The sequence below is a fragment of the Mugil cephalus genome, chromosome 12 (genome assembly GCF_022458985.1).
Source record: "Mugil cephalus isolate CIBA_MC_2020 chromosome 12, CIBA_Mcephalus_1.1, whole genome shotgun sequence".
Taxonomy (NCBI): domain Eukaryota; kingdom Metazoa; phylum Chordata; class Actinopteri; order Mugiliformes; family Mugilidae; genus Mugil; species Mugil cephalus.
The window spans coordinates 6,741,206-6,765,310 of NC_061781.1; the positions used below are offsets into that span (position 1 = coordinate 6,741,206).

General features: G+C 42.4%; 1 protein-coding gene across 4 annotated transcripts in view; it reads right to left on the reverse strand.

The window, feature by feature from the left end:
* adarb1b (adenosine deaminase RNA specific B1b) overlaps nucleotides 1-24,105 on the reverse strand; it is a 117,236-nt gene that overhangs the window by 21,032 nt on the left and 72,099 nt on the right. For 2 of the 4 annotated variants that reach the window (XM_047600218.1, XM_047600219.1), the window contains one exon: nucleotides 20,229-20,264. The exons of 1 other annotated variant lie outside the window; for it this stretch is intronic. Coding sequence is in view for 1 of the 3 variants with exons in the window: in XM_047600217.1 (XP_047456173.1) it covers nucleotides 19,046-19,145 (100 nt within the window). In the remaining 2 variants the exon portion in view is untranslated. Of the gene's footprint in view, nucleotides 1-19,045; nucleotides 19,358-20,228; nucleotides 20,265-24,105 lie in introns of those variants that run through there. One more of the 4 variants, XM_047600217.1, reaches the window with a different exon arrangement.

Below are 24,105 nucleotides of genomic sequence, written 5' to 3' on the forward strand. Positions count from 1 at the left end.
AAGAGGAGGTTACATCGTTTTTTTTGTTGTTGTTGTTGTTTGTTTGTTTTTTTATTGTTTTTTTTGGGGATTTCTGGCCTTTATCAGATAGCAAAGTAGAGATTTCACAGGAAATGGGGAGGCAGAGAAGGGGGGAACGACATGCAGAAAGGGCCGCTCGGTGCGGGATTCGAACCGGGGCCACCTGCAGCAGGGACTGTAGCCTGTAGCATCTACACATGGGGTGGGTGCTCTACCCGGTTACATCATCACTTTATCAGAGAATTTTCAGCAACATCCGAGCCTCAAATAGCTTAGATGTAAACCAAATCGATAAGGTTTTGGACAATAAAACACAAATAATGATCTGAAAGATGCTAAAAGGCTCAATTGAGGTGAAAGTAATCTCATACTCGCATAATGTTCTGAGGATTCATCGCTGTGAGTAACCATTAGTCTCTTGCCCTCTTCTTCATATAAAAATGTTCATTAGTGCAGCTTTAATTACTCAAGTGCTTTTATGTGCGGTCCACAGGACTTAATCCGATGCATGGCACACACTCCCCCAAGCTTTTTGACAAACACAAGCATCAAAAGCGCTGACATTACGGCAGCAAAATTTAAATTCGCTCATTTAACCACTGGCACGTTGTTGCTGATCAGGAAAAAAATACAAGTCAGAAATTCAATTGGTGATAATAATCAATCTTCAGAGTACGTTTCATAATCATTTTAGCCTGCATCTTATGAATTTCATAATGTGCAAAAAATCCATTTCGGGAAAGTAGTCTAGTAATTACAGACTTTATAGTTCTATGACGGTTTCTACCGCACCACTCGACTTCCCCGTCAGTCGCAACATCAACCACTTGAGAAATAATAGAGCGACAAAAAAAATATTGCTGAGAGGAGGACAGATGAGGAGAAACTGGAGAAACTACCAGACTAAGTTAGATGATAAAAGGGGGGGAAAGAAGAGAAGAAGCAGAGTAGGGAACAACACAAAGGGAGAGCAAGAGCGAGAGAGCAAGGAAAAGATGGCACTATGATATAGAACAGATTGTGCTGATTCTACTCTCTCTCTCCGCCTTCCATCACTGCCCCCATTCCTCAGCCAGACACTTTCTTAAGCTAAACTAAATGGGCTAATTAATCTGGGCTAATGGTGGGTGACAGCAAATATGCTAGCACAATTATCACCCTATTAAAGATTCATATTCCAACCCATAATTGAAAATGAAAAGGTGGGGTGAAGGGAGGATGGGTGGGAGAAGGTCCAACAGAGTGGGAGATGAGAGTCATTTTTCTCAGGTAGCAGGAGCTGGACGCCCACAGCCCACAGCTCCCCCCCCCCCACCCCACACCCACATCCATCCAGCGTCTCAGAGCCACATCTACACGCTAGACTGGCCCTCCACAAGTTCTTCCTCCCGGAGTACATGGTGCGGTATGATTTTATAGCTCCAGGTTATTAATTACTGGGAGTGGGTGATTTTGATTAAATCAATTAGAGTCTATTTAATCTAAGTACAAAGCTAAAATATAAGGACACATTCTGTCTTAGTCCTCCAACACACACTGGGGCATCGTCTAATCAGTAAGGAATGCAAATGTGCCTGTCAATTTTCAGATGAGGCCACCAGGACCATAAATCTGTAACTATTCCAGAAATCAGGTGCAATCAGCAGGGAGAGTCCTGTGTGTGTGTGTGTGTGTGTGTGTGTGTGTGTGTGTGTGTATGTGTGTGTGTGTGTGTGTGTGACTTCAAGTAGCAAATGTGGAAGTGAAACGGCCACGCTGTTCTAAAGGGCACTGGACCTTGGATGAAGAACACGGTCACTGCATTCTGCTGTCTGAAATGGAAGCCTACGTTTTCTTGTGCTCAATGAGATTTGTGAGTGTTTGGGGAAAAAAACTATTCAACTAAAACGACAGTAACGTTTATTTTAATACAGCCTGATTGGTATGAAAGATATATGCCCCTATATGCTATGCTATGCTACATATATATCGCATGCCTGTCGTCTTAGAGGAAATGGCATCAGTGCTAGAGTAGATATTTATTGCACTGGTTGGTACAAAATGATAACAATTCACTTTTCTATAAGATAAACAGTGTAACGGTCCATGCTGATATGCTAGCTAAGAATGAATTCAATTTTGAGACATTCGGTGATTTTATTTGGCATGAAGTGGATTTAGCTTAAAACTGTCCAAGAACTGTGAAATAGATACATGGAAAAGAGATATTTTTTCATGTCGTTTCAGCATTTTTCTTCAAGGAACACATATTTTAGGACATTAAAGGCCGCATAAATAATTTGCACCTTTGTACGCATGAGGACTTATAAGACACTGGAAAAGGCAAGGCGGGATCCTCGATAGATTTTGGTATTGGCCATTTTTGAACGCACACGAGTGGAGCAGACCATTTGAAGTGAGTCAAAAGAATCGGAGCCCAGGGCCGCCGACTATCTCGCTCCACATGCATAAACGACAGTGCGTCATCAAGTTGTGAGACAGCTTGGTTCCAGGTAATTCTGAGTGGACGCCAAGGGAGGCAGGGAAGGGAGAGAGATGAGAAAGAAGATGAAAAACCTCAAATTCAATCTGGCACGGTGAGAGGGACTGAGGGGAAATAAGGTGGTTTTGATTTGTCTCTCATCCCTCGCTTGCTCTGTGACGGAGCGATAGAGCAATGGCACCGTGGAGGGAGTACCAGCAGGGGCCGACCGACGGAAGGAGGTGGGGCGGGGGGTGGGGGTGGTGGAAAGGTAAAGGTGAGCGAGGAACGGGGTATGAGAGAGATAGAAAATGCAATTCTATTCCAAATAAAAGAGAATCATTATCTCCTTTAAAACAGAAGGAGATGGAAAGGTCTGCCCTTGGCTGGTCGTGGAGTACATACCGTCTAAAACAAACTGCCTTTGGAGGCTAGTGCCGGAAGACTTTACGTCAAAATAATTTCGGACCAACTTCCGACCTTAAAAAATAATGAAAGAAAGAGGCAATCTTGCTTGCATGCAGGGCAACATTTATTACTTTCCAAAAATGACTATGCAAATGGGATTGTACGAGTTCTAAGAAGAACTTGAAAGTGAATGTGACAGGGAAAAGAGCCACAATACCATAAAGACACCAATGCGACAGCATGCTGCATAACCTTTTTCTTAAACTGCAGCTTTATCCCAAAGAGTCAAATCTGTCATTTTGAATTTACACAAAACCCATTGTCTTTGTTCTCCAAGTTTTTTGTTTTTTTAAGAAGTACTTGCTATCCATTGGGTCCATCTGCTGCAAAGAGTCCGCAGAAACTCAGATCTTTGGTGATTTTTTCCTAAATATCTGGGAAAAAAAAACGTGTCCACATCTGTGGCAGTCTGTTGGAGAATATTAAAACTGTGCACTTTGTTTGATAAGCACTTCTACCAACATGTGTTAGAACTGCTGAGGCAGTGGTGGCTGTTATTTTTTTTTTGTTTTGTTTGTTTTTTTTGGTAGGGAATACAATTTGCAGCTACTTCACTCACAATTCGCTCACAATCCCCACATAACCTTAGTGTTCTGTCTCCTCGTCAAGCAATGCCCGCCTTTTCCAGTCTCTGCAGTACCTTATCTACCTGACCTTTCACTGCAAATGGTAAGTGAGAGCTCTTAAAATGCCTGGGACATGGATCTACCTGACTAGGAGGGTAGCTTTTACAGAGTGTGTACCGGAGGTCTGAGTGCCTCTTTTCATCCTCCCGTACTGTGGTAGATTCTAGTCTGTGAGCTCAGCCTCTCTTTATTTGGTGGCCAGTCAGCTTAAATTTGCAAGGCCAGTTCCATCCACTTTTTTTTCTTAAAACATCAAACTGCTCCGAACACTTGGTTTCCAAAATTTTGTCCAACATCTGATTGGTGGCGGTCATTGATAACTGAAGAAGCTTCTTGAATGAGAAGCTAAACATCTTCAATAAACTCCCCAAGTCCAGTTGTTCGTGTTTCAGTGTCTGTGCTGGAACTTAAATTTGGGCTTGGGTTTGAGAAGTTGCAATTTACAATCAGTAAAGAGAAATGGTCTAACTTACCAACACCAAGAGGCGCGAGAGTAAGGACTTCTGCAAAGCTCGTCAATAGCAAGATGGTGGGCTTTTTTTTTTCTTTAGTTGTGGCATGGTCTGTCATTTCAGGCAAATTACTTTGACAAGTTTTTATTTTACAGGTGCAGTTACACATACTAGTGGTTAGAGAAGCAGATTGGCACTGCAAGATTACTAGTTTGAATATGTTCTATGTCCACGACTGAGATGGACGTAGAAGAGATGCTAAGGTGTCTTGAACAAGCTCCTAGACCTTCCAAAAGAATCACTTAGTGGATGCCATTTTTTAGTTTCAACTTTAAACTTGACAAATACCCACGGAGAAAGCAATATCATCACTAGATTGCTTAGTGTTAATGTGTGCCTGCTGATGTGTGATGGGTTGAATGTAAACGAAAAATGAAACACACAATGTAACCTTAAAGGACACAGGGCAACACAGATGCAATTGGTATCAATGATGACATGGCAATTGGTCCACTCACGGAATGATGGCTTCTAATTGGTTTCCTCGACAAGATGATTGGTTCAACTATAAACTCAAGGTTCAACTGTCGTCTCACATAAAAAGTTTGCTTTTTCAGGTGTTTATACAGACACTTGGGACGGTGGTCACAGTTTACAGCACTTACATCCTATACTTTTAATTTCGTCTTTCACCTTTCACTCAAGCCATGTGGGTCCACTGTAAGTGAAAACCAAAAACAACAAGTTTAAAAAGAAGTCAACAAATAACACAGCATGTCAGCCATTCAATGGTACCAATAAATGGTAATATGCTGGACTTGAATCTTGCCATTTTGATGGATGAAATGTTTAATAATTTCCTTTAGCACTTTTTCCCCTCGCATAATATTTTCAGTTTGCAGTTCTGCCAGAGACAGTCAGTTTTCCGCTAAATGAAAGCGATATTTCCGAAATTTCAAAAAAGTAGAATTGTGCTCTGTATGCGTTGCCACTGAAAGGTGTTTTCCAAATGAGCTGTAACTCTCATAATATCCCACAATTCTCTTAAATTATCATCACGCAGGACTTCATTTTGAGGACGATGGACTTCAAATGAACTGGTCACGTGAGCCCCTGCGACATTTCTGGTGATGGGGAAAACGCAACAGCTGACACCACCTACGGCTTGGGCCCAGTGAGGAAACCTACCACTGTCACCTGGACTCCATTAACAGCATAATAAAAAGACAAAAGCTTCTTTCTTTAAACTGAGCAGCCCGACATGTTGCCGTGTTGACAGGATCTAGACAGGCTCTAAAAACAGCTCCCGCTTAGCTCCCGTCACCGGCATACAGAGCAAAAGCACGCATCCATGCGCAAATTCAGGAAAGTACACACTCATCTCTGTGGTGCTGAAGGAAACCCAGACAAAAAGATTCCTTAGTTGCAAGAATCCCATTTTTTTGGCTAGACTACCATCAATGACGTTCCATTGACTATTTTTTTAACATGTTTATTATGTTTTTCTGTGTTTCGCAGTAATCTGATGCACGCATGTCGGACTGTGACTTCTTTTAATGGAACAAATATTCCCTTCGTCAGGGAAGTATGGCAGAATAGTGCATCGCCTGAACGCACAGTAATTGCGTGCGAGCCTGAATCGTTCACTCTGAAAAGGCTAAGATAAATGTGTTGCTCTCACAGGTTCTATCACTGTCATGATAATATCTTTTAATTTTTTTAATGACATCTTGAAAGGTAAATGCAGGCCTGCAGTGCGTGACAATAATGCAGAACAGCGAGAACTGGGAGAAAGGAACTGTGCTGTGATGCTGTGTTTTCTGTGCAGTGTTTAAACTCAGTAGTCTTGTCTTACTTTTGTGGTATTTGTGGTGAGAAATGAAAGGAATAGATCATTCTCACTATTTCAAAAGTTCTGGATCTAACAAACCCCATGCAATGTTGAATAACAGTCAAACAGTGATGAAGAGTCGAACAAACAGAAAGGCATGGTGAAGACCTGCTGCGTTCAACAGAGCTAGCTTGTGTTGTAAAGGGAAAGTCAAAGGAGAGAAAAGGACCTTGTGAATGAAAAGACAAATATTCAACGGAGACAAAAGCATGTTATATACTGTACAAAGTGAAAAAGTACTTCAACAAATGTCATCAGATGAATAGCTTCATCTGATCTGGCACTGACCTTAAACTCCTTACTGAAAAATACATAACAATAGCAGTATACAAATATGTTTTTGTAGAAAAATGTATTTTCACAGCAGACAGAGCTATTATATATATATATTTGAGTGGAATACGTTGAACGCCCTAATGTCGGCATAATGTGCCAACTACGGAGGCCCCTGCTGACAGGAACAACAAAGCTGACCAAAAAACGCTGAACCCAAACATCAAAAGACCCAGTAAATTGTATTCCCCTCCCCACTATAGGAGCGCAGCTATGTACGAGCACCTCCACAGAAAAGATAAGCTGGCTGTCCTACCTCAAAATGAAAATGTGCAGCGGCAGTTTTCTGGACATATAAAGTGAGTTTTGTCTGACGGTTTGTTGGTGGTCAGGGCCTAGAAGTCTTGGTATATCCAGAAAGCTTTTAAAAAAGCAACTGGACTTGTTGAGTTTTGAGAAGACGTGGCCAACTTCACAGCATGAAGGCTCTGGGTTCCAATCCGCCGTAGGTTGAGGACTTTCTAATGACATGTTAGGTTAATGTGGTCCTAAACTGTTGTAGGTGTGCGCATGAGTGTGAACAGTTAAACTGCATTTTCAATTGCAATCAGCACAAGTTATTGAAATTAAATAATGTTAACACTCAACAGGCACCTGAGACACTGATAAAAATGTATCACCTTCATAAAAGATTTGCCTCTCCCATCCCCTCCTCCCTTCAATTACTATCATTATAATTATTAATTGTAGTGCTGTTTGTTTTGTTCTTTTTAAAATCATTATTAATTGAAGCTTTATATTATTATTATTGTTGCAATCACTATGTTCATAATTTGCTTTGTGCTAATGTAATTGTCTTTGTTCATATCTGTACTGTCCATTTCACAATAATAATAATAATAAAAATAATCGCAACACTATGTCTGCAAATAATGACACAATAATGGCAGTAAAATATAGTTTGAAATAAAATATGTCATCATGCTAAAGTTTGAATTAAAGTTAAATGGGGAAAGATCTGCTTATTAATTATGTAATCAATAGATCAGTCAAACAAATAATGACAATAATTTTAAATCATTACATCCTGTTTAAGTGACTGTGGTCTGACAGGCTCTCTGCGGTAGAGCTGTTGTTTGCGGTAGAATACCGGGGCGTCCTGGGTAATGGACCAACGCAGGGGCTCAGCAGGCTGTTGGGACGGAAAAATGGACGCTGCCCTCGCACACCCACTGTCACCTGAGCCACTGTGGCACAGCTAATTCATAGGCTGCACTGCTCAAATTCAATACTGGGGCGTTACTTTGAAAAGGAAACGCACGACAACTTGTCTTTCACTTTAAAATGATAGGAAAGGAACTAAGTTTTACTGATTATACAGCAGATTATTCTCTCATTTATATATATATATACATATATATGATATGATTGTTGCTGTTCTGTCAATTCACCGAACTGTTACTGAGAATGAGAGAACACACATTAGACATGAAGTCCTTTTGTAATGGTAACACTTAACAGTGCTTACGGTGTTTTGTCAGCAGTGAGAAAAGGAGAAACGCAGGGACGGAGAGGTGTGGAGGGAGGGGAGAGAGAGAGAGGGGCTTTTATTGTGTTCCAGACTTTAATATTTGACAGTCAGTCGTTTATCATCATGGACTGCTGATGGCGAGAGTGGAGAAAGGTGGAGAAAACAGAGGCAGAGAGTATCAATATGAATTTTTTATTTGATGGATTTTATGGGGGATTGCATTTCAGAAGGCTGTCAGAGTCAAGGTTCATGGAAGAGTGAGTGAGAGAGGGAGTGAGAGGCTAAGTCATAAAGGCCACACAACAGATAATGGTGTCCCCGCTCATGAAGAACACACAATGTTCGCAACACACTGTAATCTATTCACGGCCGTGCGCATAAAAAGATGTGGAATAAAATATTAGCATTCAGCTTGAAGTCGCTAACTCCCTCATGCATTTTCCATCTTTGGTTTCTTTAAACCCACTCGCACCTTTTTACCATCACACACACACACACACACACACACACGTCCAGTACACACACTGTTTGTTACTTGTCTCTTTTTTTATTTTCTCGCTCCAACAATTTCACAAAAACACACACGCACACACACACACAAACAAACAGACGCGCGCCAACGTCTACGGCTGGCTTCAGGTGTGCTCATAAATCATCAGAGTGAGTGGTTATGATTCCCTCCAGCATCAGCAGGGCCGGGAGTGGGGGTGGGGGTGGTAGTGGGCAGGGAGAGGGGGGTTGCGACTAAATGGCTGCCCTTGCTTCCTGTGTCCATCAAGGCCAGAAGGACCCACCGCTCGGCCCTCGGGTGCAGCACACCGCGGGCGGCTGACACCGGCGACACAAACACACATAAACACTTTCAAATGAACAAACTGGAACTCGCACACACCGGGAGCCGAAAACCTGGTGTTAAAACACATCAGCCTTTTCTCCGCTTGTTCTAACTTTCAGGGTGGTTTTAACCGTGTTCATGGGCAAAACCCTGAAAGAGCTGTTGAAAAATAAAAGCAGTCATCTTCTCTTCTCCGTTGCTCTTTGACACGTTTCATCTTTCATTGTTTCATCTTTCATCGTTTCATCTTTTGGTTTAGATTTTTCGGTTTTGATCACAGTGCGCTACACTTCATTCCAACCTCTTTAAAGCACTAAACACAGTTTAAGGACACGCACCGCTGTTAAAGCCACAGCTGTAACTACACTGGGCAGCACGTATACAAGGTGGAGGATGAGGTAGGTATGACCCGCCTCAAAGGAACCCGGGGGTAAACATGTGCCCGTGGCTTTATATGGTCTGTTTTCAGCTGCGTTGTCGTAGCTGCGGAGTTTAACACATAGTAAAGCGAATGCCACAAACATTAGACAACCGTGTTGCTGCCTGGCACGAGGCTATCGTGGGGAAACATTTGGAAAGCTGGCAGAGTAAGTCATTATGAAAAGCATGTCTAAAATTATGGATGAAGTGTTCTGCTGCTCTGGAACAAACTGTTTACTATAAAGTATTCATTACTAAGCAGCGTTTCTTTCTCACTTCTGATCAGTGACGTGCTGTGAGGTTCGCGGCTGGTGAGGCGCAGATTTACAATAATTGGCCAAAGGAATAATAAATGGGCCGTGGCCGTACAGTTGACCCACAGACTGTGTAAATATGGACAACATGTCTCCACTTCCTTGCATTGGCCAAACCGATCTTGTGAGTTTGGAGCCAGGGTCTGATAAGTACGGTCCAAGAATGGAGTCACGATATCGATGAACCAACCACACTTCCTCCGGACTCACTCGCATTTTCGTTTATATAAAACTACGCTCTGCTCTACCTCTACCAGTTACAAGTAAAAACTGGATTATATACAGTACCTTTTATTTATTTATTTTTTCACAACTCTCACAGTCCCATCGGACTGCTGATTGGAGTGGTTGGCATGGAAACTGGCAGTCGCCACAATGTTACATCCTGTTTCTATGGCGTCAAATAACTAAGTAAAATAAAATGTATCCGTTAAACTGACACCTGAAATGATGAAATGACTACCTAAAATGATAGAAACATCCTCGAAAAAAACAACTTTGATGTATATTTGGGCCCAAGTCCCAACCACTAACATGGAGTGGGTGGAGCTTATGACCTATACTGCAGCCAGACACCAGGGGGAGCTCTACTGGCTTTGGCTTCACTTTTGAGGAGCCCACCTCCATCTTTATTTAGTGTATTGGTTGACTCAGAGTAGAAGAAGAGCAACAGCATGAACCCGTGGCTCACTGGCGCCCTCTTCCATGAGACAGAAGCAGGCGTACTAGATGCCTCATGTCATGTTTTTTCAGTGCAGTTCAGCGTCAGATCAACAAGACTGAATGTGTTACACACATACATGCGACACATTAACTAGGCTATTGGAAATGGGAAAATGATGACATATGATAAAAGTTTGTAAAACTCGCATCTTTGCCTGTACTGTACTGTAATTTCATACTGAAATTACATTTATATCACAGATCAATTTGAGTTTCCGGGTGAAACACCATCTTCACACATCATAAAAAACAAAGCCAGGAATATTACCAGGAAAAAAAGACAAAGACGACATGTGAGACTGACTCATTAAGCTGACTTCAACAACTCCCATCATCAACATAGTAACATAAAATGTAGATTTTGTCTGATTATCAGGATGAACTAATGGAACGGATACTCGTCAAAATAGCTGGTTGCAAACTGGTACTAATAAAAAACGTGTTTCTTAAGAACAGGATGTGTGTTGTGTGTGTAAAGCCAAAAAAGGAAACTTTTCTCAGAGCGCATGATGTCATTAGAGATCAGCAAAGTTTAAAGCTGTTAACAAGCAGCGGACATACTGCTCTGACCTCACTTCCAAACATAATCAACTCTAACCTTAAACACTCACCAGGTTTATTTCTCTTTTTAGTCAAAGAAATACCGATCCAACAACTTCATAGTTGTTAAACAAACAAAAAAAAGCTAAGCAACTTGATGAACACAAACACAAAGAAAGCACTTTAAAGCATCTTTTAACTAAACTGATCATTAGTAATATTAATAATTTCCTTTGACGAAAATAAGAGGGACTACGGGAGCGTCGCATTGCTGGAAAAAGCAAAGAACCATAGAAAAGAGCAGAGAAACAGATCGAACAAGACTGAGAGTCCAAAATGAGCAATCGAAGATGAGGGGAGGGGGGGAGATGAAAGCGGGAAAAAAAGGGGCAAGGAAAGGGAAAGAAACTGGACAGAGACAAATGGCCATGGGAAATGGTTGGTGAAGGAGAGCCCGCCTATGAGACAGGCCTCTCAGCAGACCTAACACAGACTGATCGGCCCACCAGGCAGCGCCACCACAATCCTCCACCCCCAACCCATTCCATTTCTGCCCCATTCCTGCTTTATTCTTAAAAAAATAAATGAATAAGTAACATCTCACAACAGGCCTTCACCACTCACCACAATATGCTATTAGAACTGGAAAAATGCAGGCTTACTTGAAGCTAAAAATGAAGTGGCTCATTTTGTTGCCAAACTTGGTTTAGGAATTAGAAAATGAATCAAAACTGTTGTTTTCTTGTTTGCCAATAGTGGCGTGACACAGACCCGTGAAGATTTCTCGCCTTTACTAACAACTAACCAAGTAAGCAACAGGTTTCAGCCTTTCTCTGGTGTCTAAGAATTATTTCTTTAACCTTTAAAGTCAACGAGTCTATAAACTCTAAAATATCCAAAGTTACAACTATTTTGTCACTGTGACAGATGCATTTGATGATGCCGTCATAACCATATGATCTAGAGCCATATGTCGCAGTAAATGAACACATGAGGCTGCAGAATTGTCCCTTTAAAAGACAAACACTGCAAAGAAACAGACTTAAAAGCAGCGGATGAGGGAGTAAAAAAAAAAAAAAAAAAAAATGAAGACAGGGAGGGATACAAGGAGGAGGGCAGGGATCATTGTTAACTGTCCATGTATGCAGTTAGATAAGTGAGTGCTACTGTCGCCATCCCAAAAGCCCATTACTTTTCCCAATAAGGCTCTGGCAGCCCAGTGATTACCTGAAGAAAGTGCAAGAGAGCAAGAATCTTAATAGAAATAGGATCAGGTCTTTTTTTTTTTTCGCGGAGCCAGAAAGCAGGGTCTCCAGGCGCTGACCAGGTAATGCGGCGTAATGCAGTACATGTGTGGGCGTCAGTGGCCTAATGTAGAGGGGTCGTGGCAGAAAGGGGGGGGGGGGGGCCTGTCGCGGCACCTGATTGAAACTGATGGGCCAAGGTAAAGGGGCCGCGGAGTACGGCCACCCAACATGGCCCTCCCCGCCTCATCAGGCACACGCAGACATGAAGACGCATACATGCACACCTAGCCTCAGAGTCCATTATTCAATTTGGCCTTTCTAATGACCAGTGAATTAGGCTGCCAGAAGCGATTTGCTTTCTGAGCTCCACTGCTGGATGTACATGCTTTGCTCCATTCTGCATATTAAGAGGCCGAAATTCAGACGGCGACATCCGATGAGCTCCCCCAATCATCAGTGCGTTCACGCGCTTGGGTGAGGAAGGTACCCGAGACGATGGACACTTAATGAAAATGGGTTTCATTTTTCATTTTTTCTCTGCATTTTTAAATAAGAATCAGGAATCAATCTGAAATTTCAGATCACAAGAATTTCTTATACATACAGATACATTTTTTGTGCTCCAAATTAAGGCTTCATTTGATTCAGTCACCTTAAGGACACATTGATTCCATTAATCAATCAACTTAATTCTGAACGGTCAACTACTGGGTCTTGTTTCTCCCATTAATGATGCCAGATAGTTGAGTGCGATTTAACGTCCAGAAGTAGCGCAGCCTGTAATCAACAAAACCACCTATATTATTTATCTGCAGGCGGCTGCTTACTCCCACTTAGACCATAATTCTGCTCCATCTCACAGGTTGCCATAGTAGCCATTCACATCTACCATAGGAGGAGTCTTCACTGAGTTCTTCTCTTAGACAAGAAAGGCACCGCGGTGACTCCCGGGCATTAGCCAGTCCAACGGTTAGCTCGTCCCAGGATGATCTTTACCGAGGTGCTTGTGCGTAGCGGCTGTGCTGCTGAGGTAGGTCATTTAAATTTTATTTAGGGTCTCATGCAGCATTCATGGCAGTGGGAGCTGCCATAATCAGGAGGAGCGTAAACACGGAGACACGCTGACGAATCCCAGACATCAGTGCGCTTACATTATTGATTGTTGCAGCCTTAGTTACATGCCACGTTATAACGTACAAGTAGAGCTGCAACAGGCTATAATATGTCATTATATGGTAATTATAAAACTTACCAATTATTTCCTCAAAATTGAAAATAACCTTTTTTCTTTAACTGCATTTCAGATTCTCCCAAACTAAATCCTAACACACAGACTTATCTATACTCTATACTTATCAGAAGGATAAATACAGCGTAGATGGAGCGGCCAGTGCAGTCACACATCACGCCTCCCCCCACTGAGATACTTTCAGTCTGCCTGGCATGTTCACTCAGTAAAAAAACTGCCCTGCCAGTCTTCATAGATTCCTTTGGTCCAAGTATCAGCTTTGATAATAATAAAACTCCTCTACTTTTGCTTTCTTCCATCTTTTCAAGGTTGTTGGGTGGCTGCCTCTCCTCCTTTCACTAGCAGCTGTAAAATCTATTTGACAGCTCTGATTTATGACACAGCATAGGCACCGAGTGCCTGTGGGGGGAAAAGAGAGTATGTTTGAGTGTGTTTGGAAGTGTGCGAATGTGTGGGTGTGCGAGCGTTCCCGCCTCACAGAGGGCCGCCGCCGCTGCTGTGTTCAATGTTCATGCACCAAACAGGGCACGGGATCACAGGTTGGGGGGCACCCCACGGATAACCAGGGACTGGATGCTCTTAATACCACAGACACAGTAATTGTGCTAAAACCATGAGCGGAAAAAGCCTAAATCCTTACATTTAACATGATGTTGAACCCCTTGTCTCGTAGTCCGGGGACAGGGGCTAAATGCAATGCAAAGAATATCTAAATGGAGTTTGTGAACATCCCACACAAACACTTAGGAACCCCTGGGTACATGCACGGTGCCTTTTTCTTTTGTCGCTTCTTTGTTCTTTCCCTCCGCTCGCCTGTGTCCATCTAACCCTGTCACCGAATCCTTTCCTCTGTCCTTCTGTTCTCCTCGCCTCGGTGCCCAGGGCGCTCACACCTAACGCCGTTTGTCACATCCAAGGCCAGGTTGGACGCGTCCTGGAGAGAGATGTGTGCATATGCTTTAACGGGTTAGTGTGCGCTGCGTGAGCGGGGACGGGGGGGGAAAAAAGGAAACTCTGTGCAAGGACTCGGACGCATCCGCGTATGGATCTGAGCGCAACCGAGACGGCGCCGTCTCCGAGCTGAATTCCACACCTCGCGCCTTCTCTATGTCAGGCAGCACTGATGGACAGTTAGGAGGGGACGTGGTGGGAAACCTTGCGACAGCAGACAGGAGGAGGTGCTAATACATCCTAAGAGGATGAACGTTGGTGGTGGAGGGAAAGAGACGAGGAGGCGGGCTGATATACAGTCTAAGGGCTAACACCAAAACCAATATGAGCCACAATTAAGCTCTTTCATGTGGTAAGAGTCTAACATTTAACAATGAACTTTCCTCTACATCACTGTCAAAGGTTTCCACATGACACACGTGTTGGGAAAATCTCATTTTCATCACTACATGCCTTGTTGCATTACCTCAAAAGAAAGTCCACCGCGACTACGACACGAAAGCTGTGCAGTAAACAGCCGCAAGAGCAAACTTCAATATCCATTTGGGTCCACAGTGACACCGAATCTAAGCTAATCAAGTTTATCTGCACGGCGCCGACACAAATCCCCGCACACGGGGTCAGCACGCGTCTCTCCACCAGCTGAACACACCTCGGCAGCCTGTGCTGTCTCACCGCAAGTTCTTTTTTTCCCCCCTCCTCCCTCCATCAATCTGTTACAGTCATTAGCAGCATGCTAATCAAAGCTAATTACATTGAGACAGGCAGACACAACTCATTTCTTATCGTGACAGAGCGCCACTGAGTTTGTGGTGCTAAATGAGGCTCCGCTCGTAATCAACGGTTCCGTTTTTTTTTTTGTTTGTTTGTTTTGTTGCTGTTGTGGTTAGGTTAATGAATGCAGCCGCGTTGCCTATTTGATTTCCTTTGTTACTGTTGTCAAATGTTAATCGGATTGTTGGGGCTTGTTCAGAGGCTGTAAATCTATTCTCGTGTCGACACGCGGCGACGCAGATTATTCTGAATGGAAAGAGCTAAATCATTAATCAACTCCATTTGGTTTTATGGCAACAATAATGTCGAAAACAATTTCAGCCAAAGCATGGATCTATGAATAATAGAATGAAATTAACGACAAAAGAGGAGGAACGGGTGGTTAGAAGGAAAAGATGGGAGGAAGATATTACGTTGGAAAGATGTACGATTATCTGAGGGGAAAGAAGAAAAAAAAGAGTCTCGTTTCAGGCAAAGTCTGTTCCACAATGATGGACTGTTAGCGTCAGGCAGTGCAGAGCCCCCTCTCTGCCCCCCTATTCAAGTTGCAAAAGCTCATTTTGGAGATTTTGCTGGCATGGCAGAAAAGGCCTCTGTTCCCCATTTTCCATATTTCATATACGGCCCATTGGAAAGCATCGTCTGCAGGTGTCATGGCTTGGCACATTTACGAGAGATGCATTGAGGAACTTATAACTTGGAGGATATGCTTAAGTTCAGCATTTTGAAAGTCACTGTGCACCGTGTGGCAATTCCCTCACAAAGATAAGGTAAACTCTGTTTATTTACAAGCTATCAGGTTATTCCATTGACAAACCAAAGTCACTGCATATTTTACGCAGTGTTTAAATTGGAATTAACAAGATTAGGCAAATATAATCACCACAAAAACCAAGAAGGGGAACGGAAAAAAATCAGAAAAGACCTGGATGAAACATGAAAAACATACGGTATCAATGAGAAAATAAAAATCATTCAAGTACTTACGTAATTGTAAGTCTTCAACAAACATTGCACCGCTGTGAGATATAAAGAGCAAACCTTATTTTATACAAAAGAGTTTTTCCACGCAGGACTTGTCGACTAACAAGGTCTTCTAACTATTCACATGCTCTAATAGACTGTGGACAAAAGCCCAGCAAACAAAAGGAGGCCTTGGAGAATGAGAAAGGTAAATAAAAATGCGCATTCATTACCTATTGTTGGAGAAATCTGTTTTGGTATTCATTTATTTCAATCCACTTATTTTTTTATAATTCTTGTAAATATTGTGTAAAGAGCATATTGTGTTTTTCTGTTATATAGTATGTATGGCGTTGAGTCCCTATACATCCATTCATCCATCTATCAATTAGTTTCAAGGTGACAGGAGCCTAACCCTAATACCTGTGGGTTGGCACAAACTGGTGTAAATACATTTAATCTCTTATTTGCTTTCCGTTCTTACTTTTGTGTTACTTTATACCCCTGGGAAACATTGTTTCTTGATACAGACAACATGTTTACCTTCAGATGCAGTTGGATTTCTTTTAAATGTGTCCATAACTGGAGTCCAAATGAGCGCTCCCCTTTTGTGGTATTCACAAACTCTCATTTTTCCTTCATTAAATTGTTGGTCATTAGCTTAGCCGTTAGGTGACTCCTAGGCTGCAGCTGCCTGAGATCGACAATTTACAGCTGATGCTACCACTTGAAATCCAAGCACATTGTATCCAGAACGTCCCGTGTGGTATCAGCTGAGGAGTTACATTCAAAGGCATGACTCAAGACTAAACCATCAAATAGCACAGCACCAGACACTACACAATAAATTTGCTGGCATTCAGGTAAAAACCCTGTGATTTGAACTTTACTGAAAACTTTACTGTCTCAACTGTTTTAACTCGAACCATCCTTCCCATCCTATAGGAATAAAGTATTAACCCTTTAACTGGCAGTGTAACTGCATGGTGGATCTTTTTTATAGCAGTAGTAGTAGTAGCAGACAATAAAATGTTTAATTTCTCATTTTCTGCCTGTTTTCCAACCATTGCTAGTCACTCAGTTTGTAAGATACACACATTTGCCCATGTGTGAAAACATTATGCAGTATAAAGAAATATCTAAGCTGTGGCTTTTTTACTTTTAGAGATATACTTTTGAACAGATGACCATAGCTGAACATATAGGTCATAGAGCTTCAGTATTTATATTTTATGAGTCTGTACAATTGTGTGAACGTTTTAATAATGACATGGCAAAATATTCAGGGATTAAAAACCAGATGAAAGGTTAAAAATTTAGATTAAAAATGAACGATATTTAATCGAGATTAATCGCATTTCCCAGTGTGGAAGTCAAAGGGTTGAAGTGCATAAACGTAGGAAAACAAACCTAAAAGAGAATGAAAAGTTGTCTGTATGAAAAGTTAGTATTCTACATGAGACATTAGCACAACCCAACCCCCTGACTATCGGCTGACACCATCATCCACTGCCCACCGTACTCCTGAAGTGGTCTTTGTCAGTCATTATAGCAAGGAGTCACACAGGTCGCTTCCACCAACAATCATGTGTGTTGTTTAGTGTAGACGGAGCTTTAGGGAGAAAGAAAATCTTTCTCGTCAATAATGAAATGACTGTTTTTGAAGCAATAAATAGAGGTCAAAGTGTGGGGCGTGGATTAAAAAGAGGCAGCCTCTCAACCAGCTGACCCTAGTGCACCCTTGTATCGACACGCTGAAGTGTCCTTGTAGAAGACACTGATGTACTCCTAATGGACTGTCCAGTCCAGTGGTGCGGCACTGACTCTGCCCCCACTGTCAAGGAAACGGAGCGAAGGAGATTTCCTTGAGTCAGTGCTAAATGATTCTCTTAAATAAGTATGTGGCCTCATCACCTCGGCTAGCGTTAGCTGCTAACCCGACGGGCTCTCGGAGGAACTCAAGTGCTTTAGGAAACTTATCAGGGGGCTTCCAGCGCAGGGCATTAAAGCTGAGAGAGCAAACGGAGCAGCATCGGCCCAAAGTCGAGCTTAGTCATCGCTTTCCTCAGTGTGGTGGAAAAGTGCCACTTTCATTCCCATGGTGATAAGGGAGGGTGAAAAGGCGGGAAACAGACCTGTGTAATGCTGATGGACGTAGTCAGTTTCTGAGTGAGCGGGGCTTGGGGCGCCGGATCGGAGGCTACAAAAAAATAAATAAAAAAGTAAAAATCCGCCGCATCAGCAGCGGTGGATTTACTTGGATGAATGGACTCGCGGGGGGAGCCGGGAGGGGGAGCGGAGGGTGACCGGGTGTCAAAGCAAGTGGCTGAGACATGGCTAATACTGCCAGTGAGCTGTGGCCACCTAAGTAATTACTACCTTTGCTGTTAGGCTAATCCCCAGAGCAGAGCCGCAAACTCAGGAGAGAAAAGCTTAGAGAGCATCCGCGGGGCTCCCGTCACTCGACTTCAATTACACAAGAGACACAGACCTGCCTCAGCCAGAGAGAGGGAAGGAAAGGAAGAAACCTCTCTACTTGAAATCCATTTAAATAAAACAGCTCTGTGACTTGTAGGACTAAGCAGGCAGCACAAACTTAAACAAAAAATCATGTTAAAATGAAAACAGATCAGGTTTATCCGGACTTTTGATGTGAACTTTTGAACTTAAGTTTTTGTGACGCATCAAGTGTAGAAAAGAAATATTTGTTAGAATCATCATGAAATAGCTGAAGATAAATTATTGACATGCTCTCGCTTTATGTTGTTGATTGACGTTAACATTTATGCAGCTGATAAATGGTAAAACATCCTTTTTTGTTTAAATATCATAAGACCAAATCAGCTCATTGTTATTTGTGTGAGGTAATAGTTTATTTTAATACGGGTTCCTTTCCTCAGTTATACATGAATACACGTGTAATGTATGTGGTTGACAATTCTACAATGGATCTGAGAATACACGGTCAAATTTGTCACAAACATGTAATACAATACATTTGATATTTTTCTGACAAAACAAAAACATGAGAAGTCTAATTTAAATTGCAATAGAGAAGGACACTATCTGTAGCCGTTGTCTTGTTAGTCCACATTTATGATAAAATGTGAACAGTATTTTTACCCTGGAATTCACAGTTACTCAAATTTAACTCCCCATTTAAAATAAGTTTTACTAACCGCACACAAAAAACACACAACAATTAAAAGCTGTTAATTGCCTGTGTCTAATTGTTCCCTTCCTGTCCCCTGGTCTCCAAGCAGCCAGCTCAGCTCCAGTCTCAGCCACTGAACTCTGAAGTGTTACCTTTGCGCTCGGAGCGTTTCTTGCGCCTCCTCTTGAACCTGCGTCGGATCAGGCAGTAGTAGGAGCCCAGATTCTGCGCGCCGCTGGTGAGAAGGGCCATGGCTTGATCCACACTGCCGGAAATTCAACTAAACCAGCTCTCGTACTCAGCTCTAAACTAACCGCGTGAAACTTCTCACCACCAAAACGTGGTCCGCCTGTCCTACACCTCTCACGGCCGGCGCTCGCAGCCTCGTCCGGTTCGTGATGTCAAACGTAATGACATGCAGGAGGCTCAACTCCACGCACCTGCAGCCTTTCTTTGTTTCTACTTTAGACCTTCCCTGATATCCGAACTCTCTTTCCATCGCTCCCTCCCTCCCTCCCTCTCCTCCTCCTCCTCTCGCTGCTTCTCTCCTCTGTTGACTCCATGTCTGCCCTATCAGTAGGCAGAGAGGGGAGGCGATGGAGTAGAGTGTGGAAAAAGTGGGCGGGGACAAGCTGATGAGAGTAATTCATCAGCAACTTGTTTTCAGAGGGGTTGGAATTAACACACGGAGCAGAAGGAAACTCTCTACCTGTCTGATCCACTCTCCAGCAAGCTCAAGCTACATCATCAAACTACATCATTCACCCCGATTTTGGCTGTTAGTTCATCACCGGGCTCCGTGTTGCATGATATCAAAGATCTCTCTTTAAATATTCTCTTACATTTGTGTACACAGAGTACAAAGCCAACTCTCGCTTATACAGACAGAAGCAGTCAGACTACATTCACACAAGCTAATATATAAAAAAAATAAGTTACCCTAGTAGTGGTAAATAAAACAGAAGTTGTCATCTGGCTCCTCTCACTAAGATTTATGGCATTATAAGTTGTGTTCGTATTCCATAAATAATAGAGGCTCATCATGTTTAAGCATGATAGTAAACTGAGAAAGAAATGCTCTGCTTCCATCAAGTGGCCATCGTGTGTAATTACATGTGTGATTGTATACATATATAACGCTAAGAAACAACCTCAAAACTTCAAATTATATTGACTGCACTTGAGTTAAGATCAATTAAAATGTTTTATTAAATAAATGTTTGCAAAAAGTCTGTACCGAGCCAAGACAAATGGGTTATGCACAAAAGGAAGAGAAAAAAAAGGAGGAATGGAAAAGGATAAAGTAGAGGCAGAGAAAAATAACAAAACACTCACCCTTGGCTCAGATGCGACGTCTGAGATCAGAAAAACCTGACGGAGAGAAAGAGAACGGGTTCCATGTGAGTGAAGCAGAGACTTTGGCTGACAGGAAGTTCCTGTCTAAGATCTTAAATACACCAGACATGGAGCTAACTAAATAGTGGTAGATCGATCAGGGGTGTAGAACTCATTTTAGTTCGGGGGCCACGTTCTGCCCAATCTGATCTCAAGTGGGACGGACCAGTAACACAACAGAATAATAACCTATTAGTAACAACAACCCCAATTTACTTCATTTGTTTTAGTGCAAAGAACATCAGGTAAGACAATGTTTACATTTAATACACTATACTTAAAAAAAAAAAAAAAAGGAAGAAAAGAAAGAAATTTCTTAAGAAAAATAAGTCTAATTTGGGCACATTGTTGTCTGCTTTTTAATCCTGGGTCTCAGTGTTGTGTTCTGTCCACTTCTCGGACAAATTAAGAATATCAGTTTTTATCGTTTTCATTCAAAGATTACAGTCTTGTAACTTTCTCTAATACACCTGTGTGGTACATTAAAGGAGCAAGGAGAGGGAGCTTCATTCTTACCACATATTTATATGAATTGGTTTCTATGGTGGAACTGCACATCAGCCTCTAGAGTGCTCTCTGCTGCCACTCTCCATTGTACTTTATTTAGTGGTCAGTCGGTGTAACTGCAAGTAAATTTTCTCTGAATCCAGCGTGGTCCCCAGACGGCCACACTCCTCGACCACTGCTGGCACATCCTCTCAATCTCTCCATTCCAAAAGAATTATAAAGGTAAAAAATACGATGATGTGCAGTAACATCTAAGTAATGATATTACTCTTTTATTTTAGAAAACTTGCATTAAACCATGCGTCCACTGAGGTGGATATTTCAACACAATTCACATAATTGCTTCACCTGTTATGATGACTGTTTTGGATGTATGTTAGTGTATATTTATTTTATTTATTGGCTATTCATGTAAAAATATACACCTTTTTAGATGTAGTTTGTGTGAGTAACAATTATTTTGTCACATTTTGTGACACAGTTTGTGCAAAGGGAACAGGGGAGGGTCCTCTGTGGATAATCCCACAGATACTTGAGCTTGTGATGTTCTTTGTGTTTTTAAGTTGTTCCCAAACAGTTTTTTTTTTCTTGCCCTAAGAAGAAAAAAAAAACACTAAAGAAAAACATCTTGACTCAGACTTTCATAATACATGCATCAGAGTGTTAAAATGTAGCCACAAATGCCACATGTGGATGGAAGAACTGTCACTTCTCAAAGTGTTTCAACCCGAAGCTGAAACAAAACGACACACCACTAGCAAGGCCATCTGAATTACAAATTATGAGTCTCACACCAGTAATAATGAGATGTTCCAACTGTTTTATCGGCCTGATTATTATTTAATAATTACTTTATTGGAAATTTTTGTCATTTCAGTGTCTGCTTCGAGCAGATCTTTTGTAAAAAGGAAAAAGAAGTAATAAGATAGACTGTAATTGACCGATGTAATTACCATTCAGTATAGGCTGTAACATATCCAGGCAGCTGTCACAGACAGAAATCTGAGGTTGGACTGGGCCTGGGAGCCAGACAGCCTGGGACTCCCCCCACCCACAACTGGTTTTGATTGGCAAAGACCCGATGGGCCAAGCAAAACTTTTGGGAAGGTTTTGCGCAGTGATGGACAGAACAGCAACACTCTAACTCTAACTCGCAAGATTACTGTGACTGGTTGGAGGACTATCCAATTCCATGTGGAGTTTTTTTTTTTCTCTGCATCAACGCCCCGTAATGAAAAACAGCGTCGGCAAACACACATCCTGAAAAGAACTGAGTCCAGCAACGGCGGGCGAGGCTGAAGATTAAAAACGTATATATATTTAAATAAAAAAGCTGCACCATAACAAACCGCGACCAATCATTAGCTCATTGCGCCACGTTTCTAATATTTAGTCTGCTGACGGACTTTTCATTTGTTCAATCAACCTTTACCGTGTTCAAATCCCCACCCTAGGGAAGAAAGTAATTAAGTAAGGGTTTGCAAGTTTTTTTTTTTACCCCCCCTCAAAAAAAAAAGAATTTAAAGCCCTACACTGAGGAAAATATCAGTTTTAGACAAGAAGGAAACTTCCTTGAAGGTTAAATGAACGGCATGGCAGTGTGCCGCGTCTCACGTGGAGCGATAGCAATGATGACGCAAGTTACGTACTTTACAGCGTGTCTCTTCCCAATATTGTCCTCAATTCTGAAACACAACGTGCAGGAAAAACAGAGCTACAGAGATGAGCTAGTACCTTCTAAAAACTGCAACTCGGATTCAGATTTTTGCCCATGAACTGCGAAAAATGACTGGAAGCCCACAGAGCTAAAAATAGCAGCAAATCTACAGGCGAGTGTGACAAAAAAAAAAAAAAAGAAAAAAAAAGCCTTAAAGCTCCGTAGGCTTTCTGTTAGATACAGCAGCTGGGGATGGTGATGATAGTGGAGGAGAATAGGAGAGGAACGGGGAGGCGAGAAATGGACACACAAAAGCTTGAGAGGGGTAATGAGGAAATCTGAGGCGAGGACGCTGAGGGAAAAAAAAAAGCCTCGAGTGAGTGAGGAGAGAAGATCAAGGAATGAGGTGAGGCGAGGCGAGCACCAGAGGAGAGGTAAGACGAGGTGAAAGGATGCATTCGCACATCAGACCGGAGAGGTGCGCAGGCCAAAGTGGGACGTGTGACCTGTGGGGTTGTCGAAGGTCAACGCAGTTTTGATTTAAAACGCTGTTAAACTGAGCAGGAGGAAGCAAGAAGGACGCAACCGAGAAGCCATCCAAATTTATGACAAAGGAAGGCCCGTGGTCAGGAGAAGAAAAAGAGAACGTACAAGCAAACAGACTCCAGACGCAAATTCATTCATGCTTCTGTGCGCAAGCCAACCATAACGACATCTGGCCAAGTTTCACCACAACCGTCTTGGCTGACTTCTTTGTTTTGCTTTGGTTTTTGTTTTTTTGTTTTTTTTTTCCAAGAGGAAGACCAGTCAGTCCGCTTTTCCTTTAGCGGCTTAATTTACGGAGACGAAAGCAGGAGACAGAAGAGAATAGAGGCACATGTTGTTCCACAGGCTGAATACTTCACCCGCGCCCCTCTCTCTCTACCTCTCTCTCTTTCTCTCTCTCTCCCTCTCTCTTCTGGCATTTTCAACACACGCTGAGCGAACGAGAGGAACGAGGCCGTGGTTATGCAGCCAGCACTCTGTGGTTATCCAGACTGAATTTAAAGGCACTCCGGACTCAAATAACACCTAAACCCCCGGTGGCCTTTTCCCGCGGTTTGACAGAGAAACACGACCATTGACAAAAACAACCTCTTAAACAGTTTTACAGGGATGAAATCCAGGCTACTGTGGCGAGCCCATCTGCTGGTCCATAGATGTGTTCGTAGTCGACGCAAAAGCACAAAGATCTAAAAATACACGCAGTGGGAACAATTTTCTTTTTTTTTTTTCCCTCCAAATCTTCCTAAAGCCATCTGAATTCGAGAGCCAGTTCTGCGGATGTAGCATTAATGCAGCTGACGGACTGCGATTAAATCTCGACTTCCCCGGTAGTTGGATTTGGCGATTTCACTTTGCTAACTTGTGTCAAATTGCCACAAAACGATCGGCGCGATACCGGCACCCGGAGCGATCACGTTGAGAAACGCACACGACCGTGCAAGGCTCGGTCCGAGGAACGCGGAGACCGCTCGCATGTGCGCCGACAACCTTATTTACATGCCACATTAATGCGCCGTCCTTGTTAGCATTCATCAGCACGCCTCATTAAAAACTTCGGGGGCCAAAAAAGCCAACGCTGGCGAGCTAGTTCAAAACAAACAAAAACAA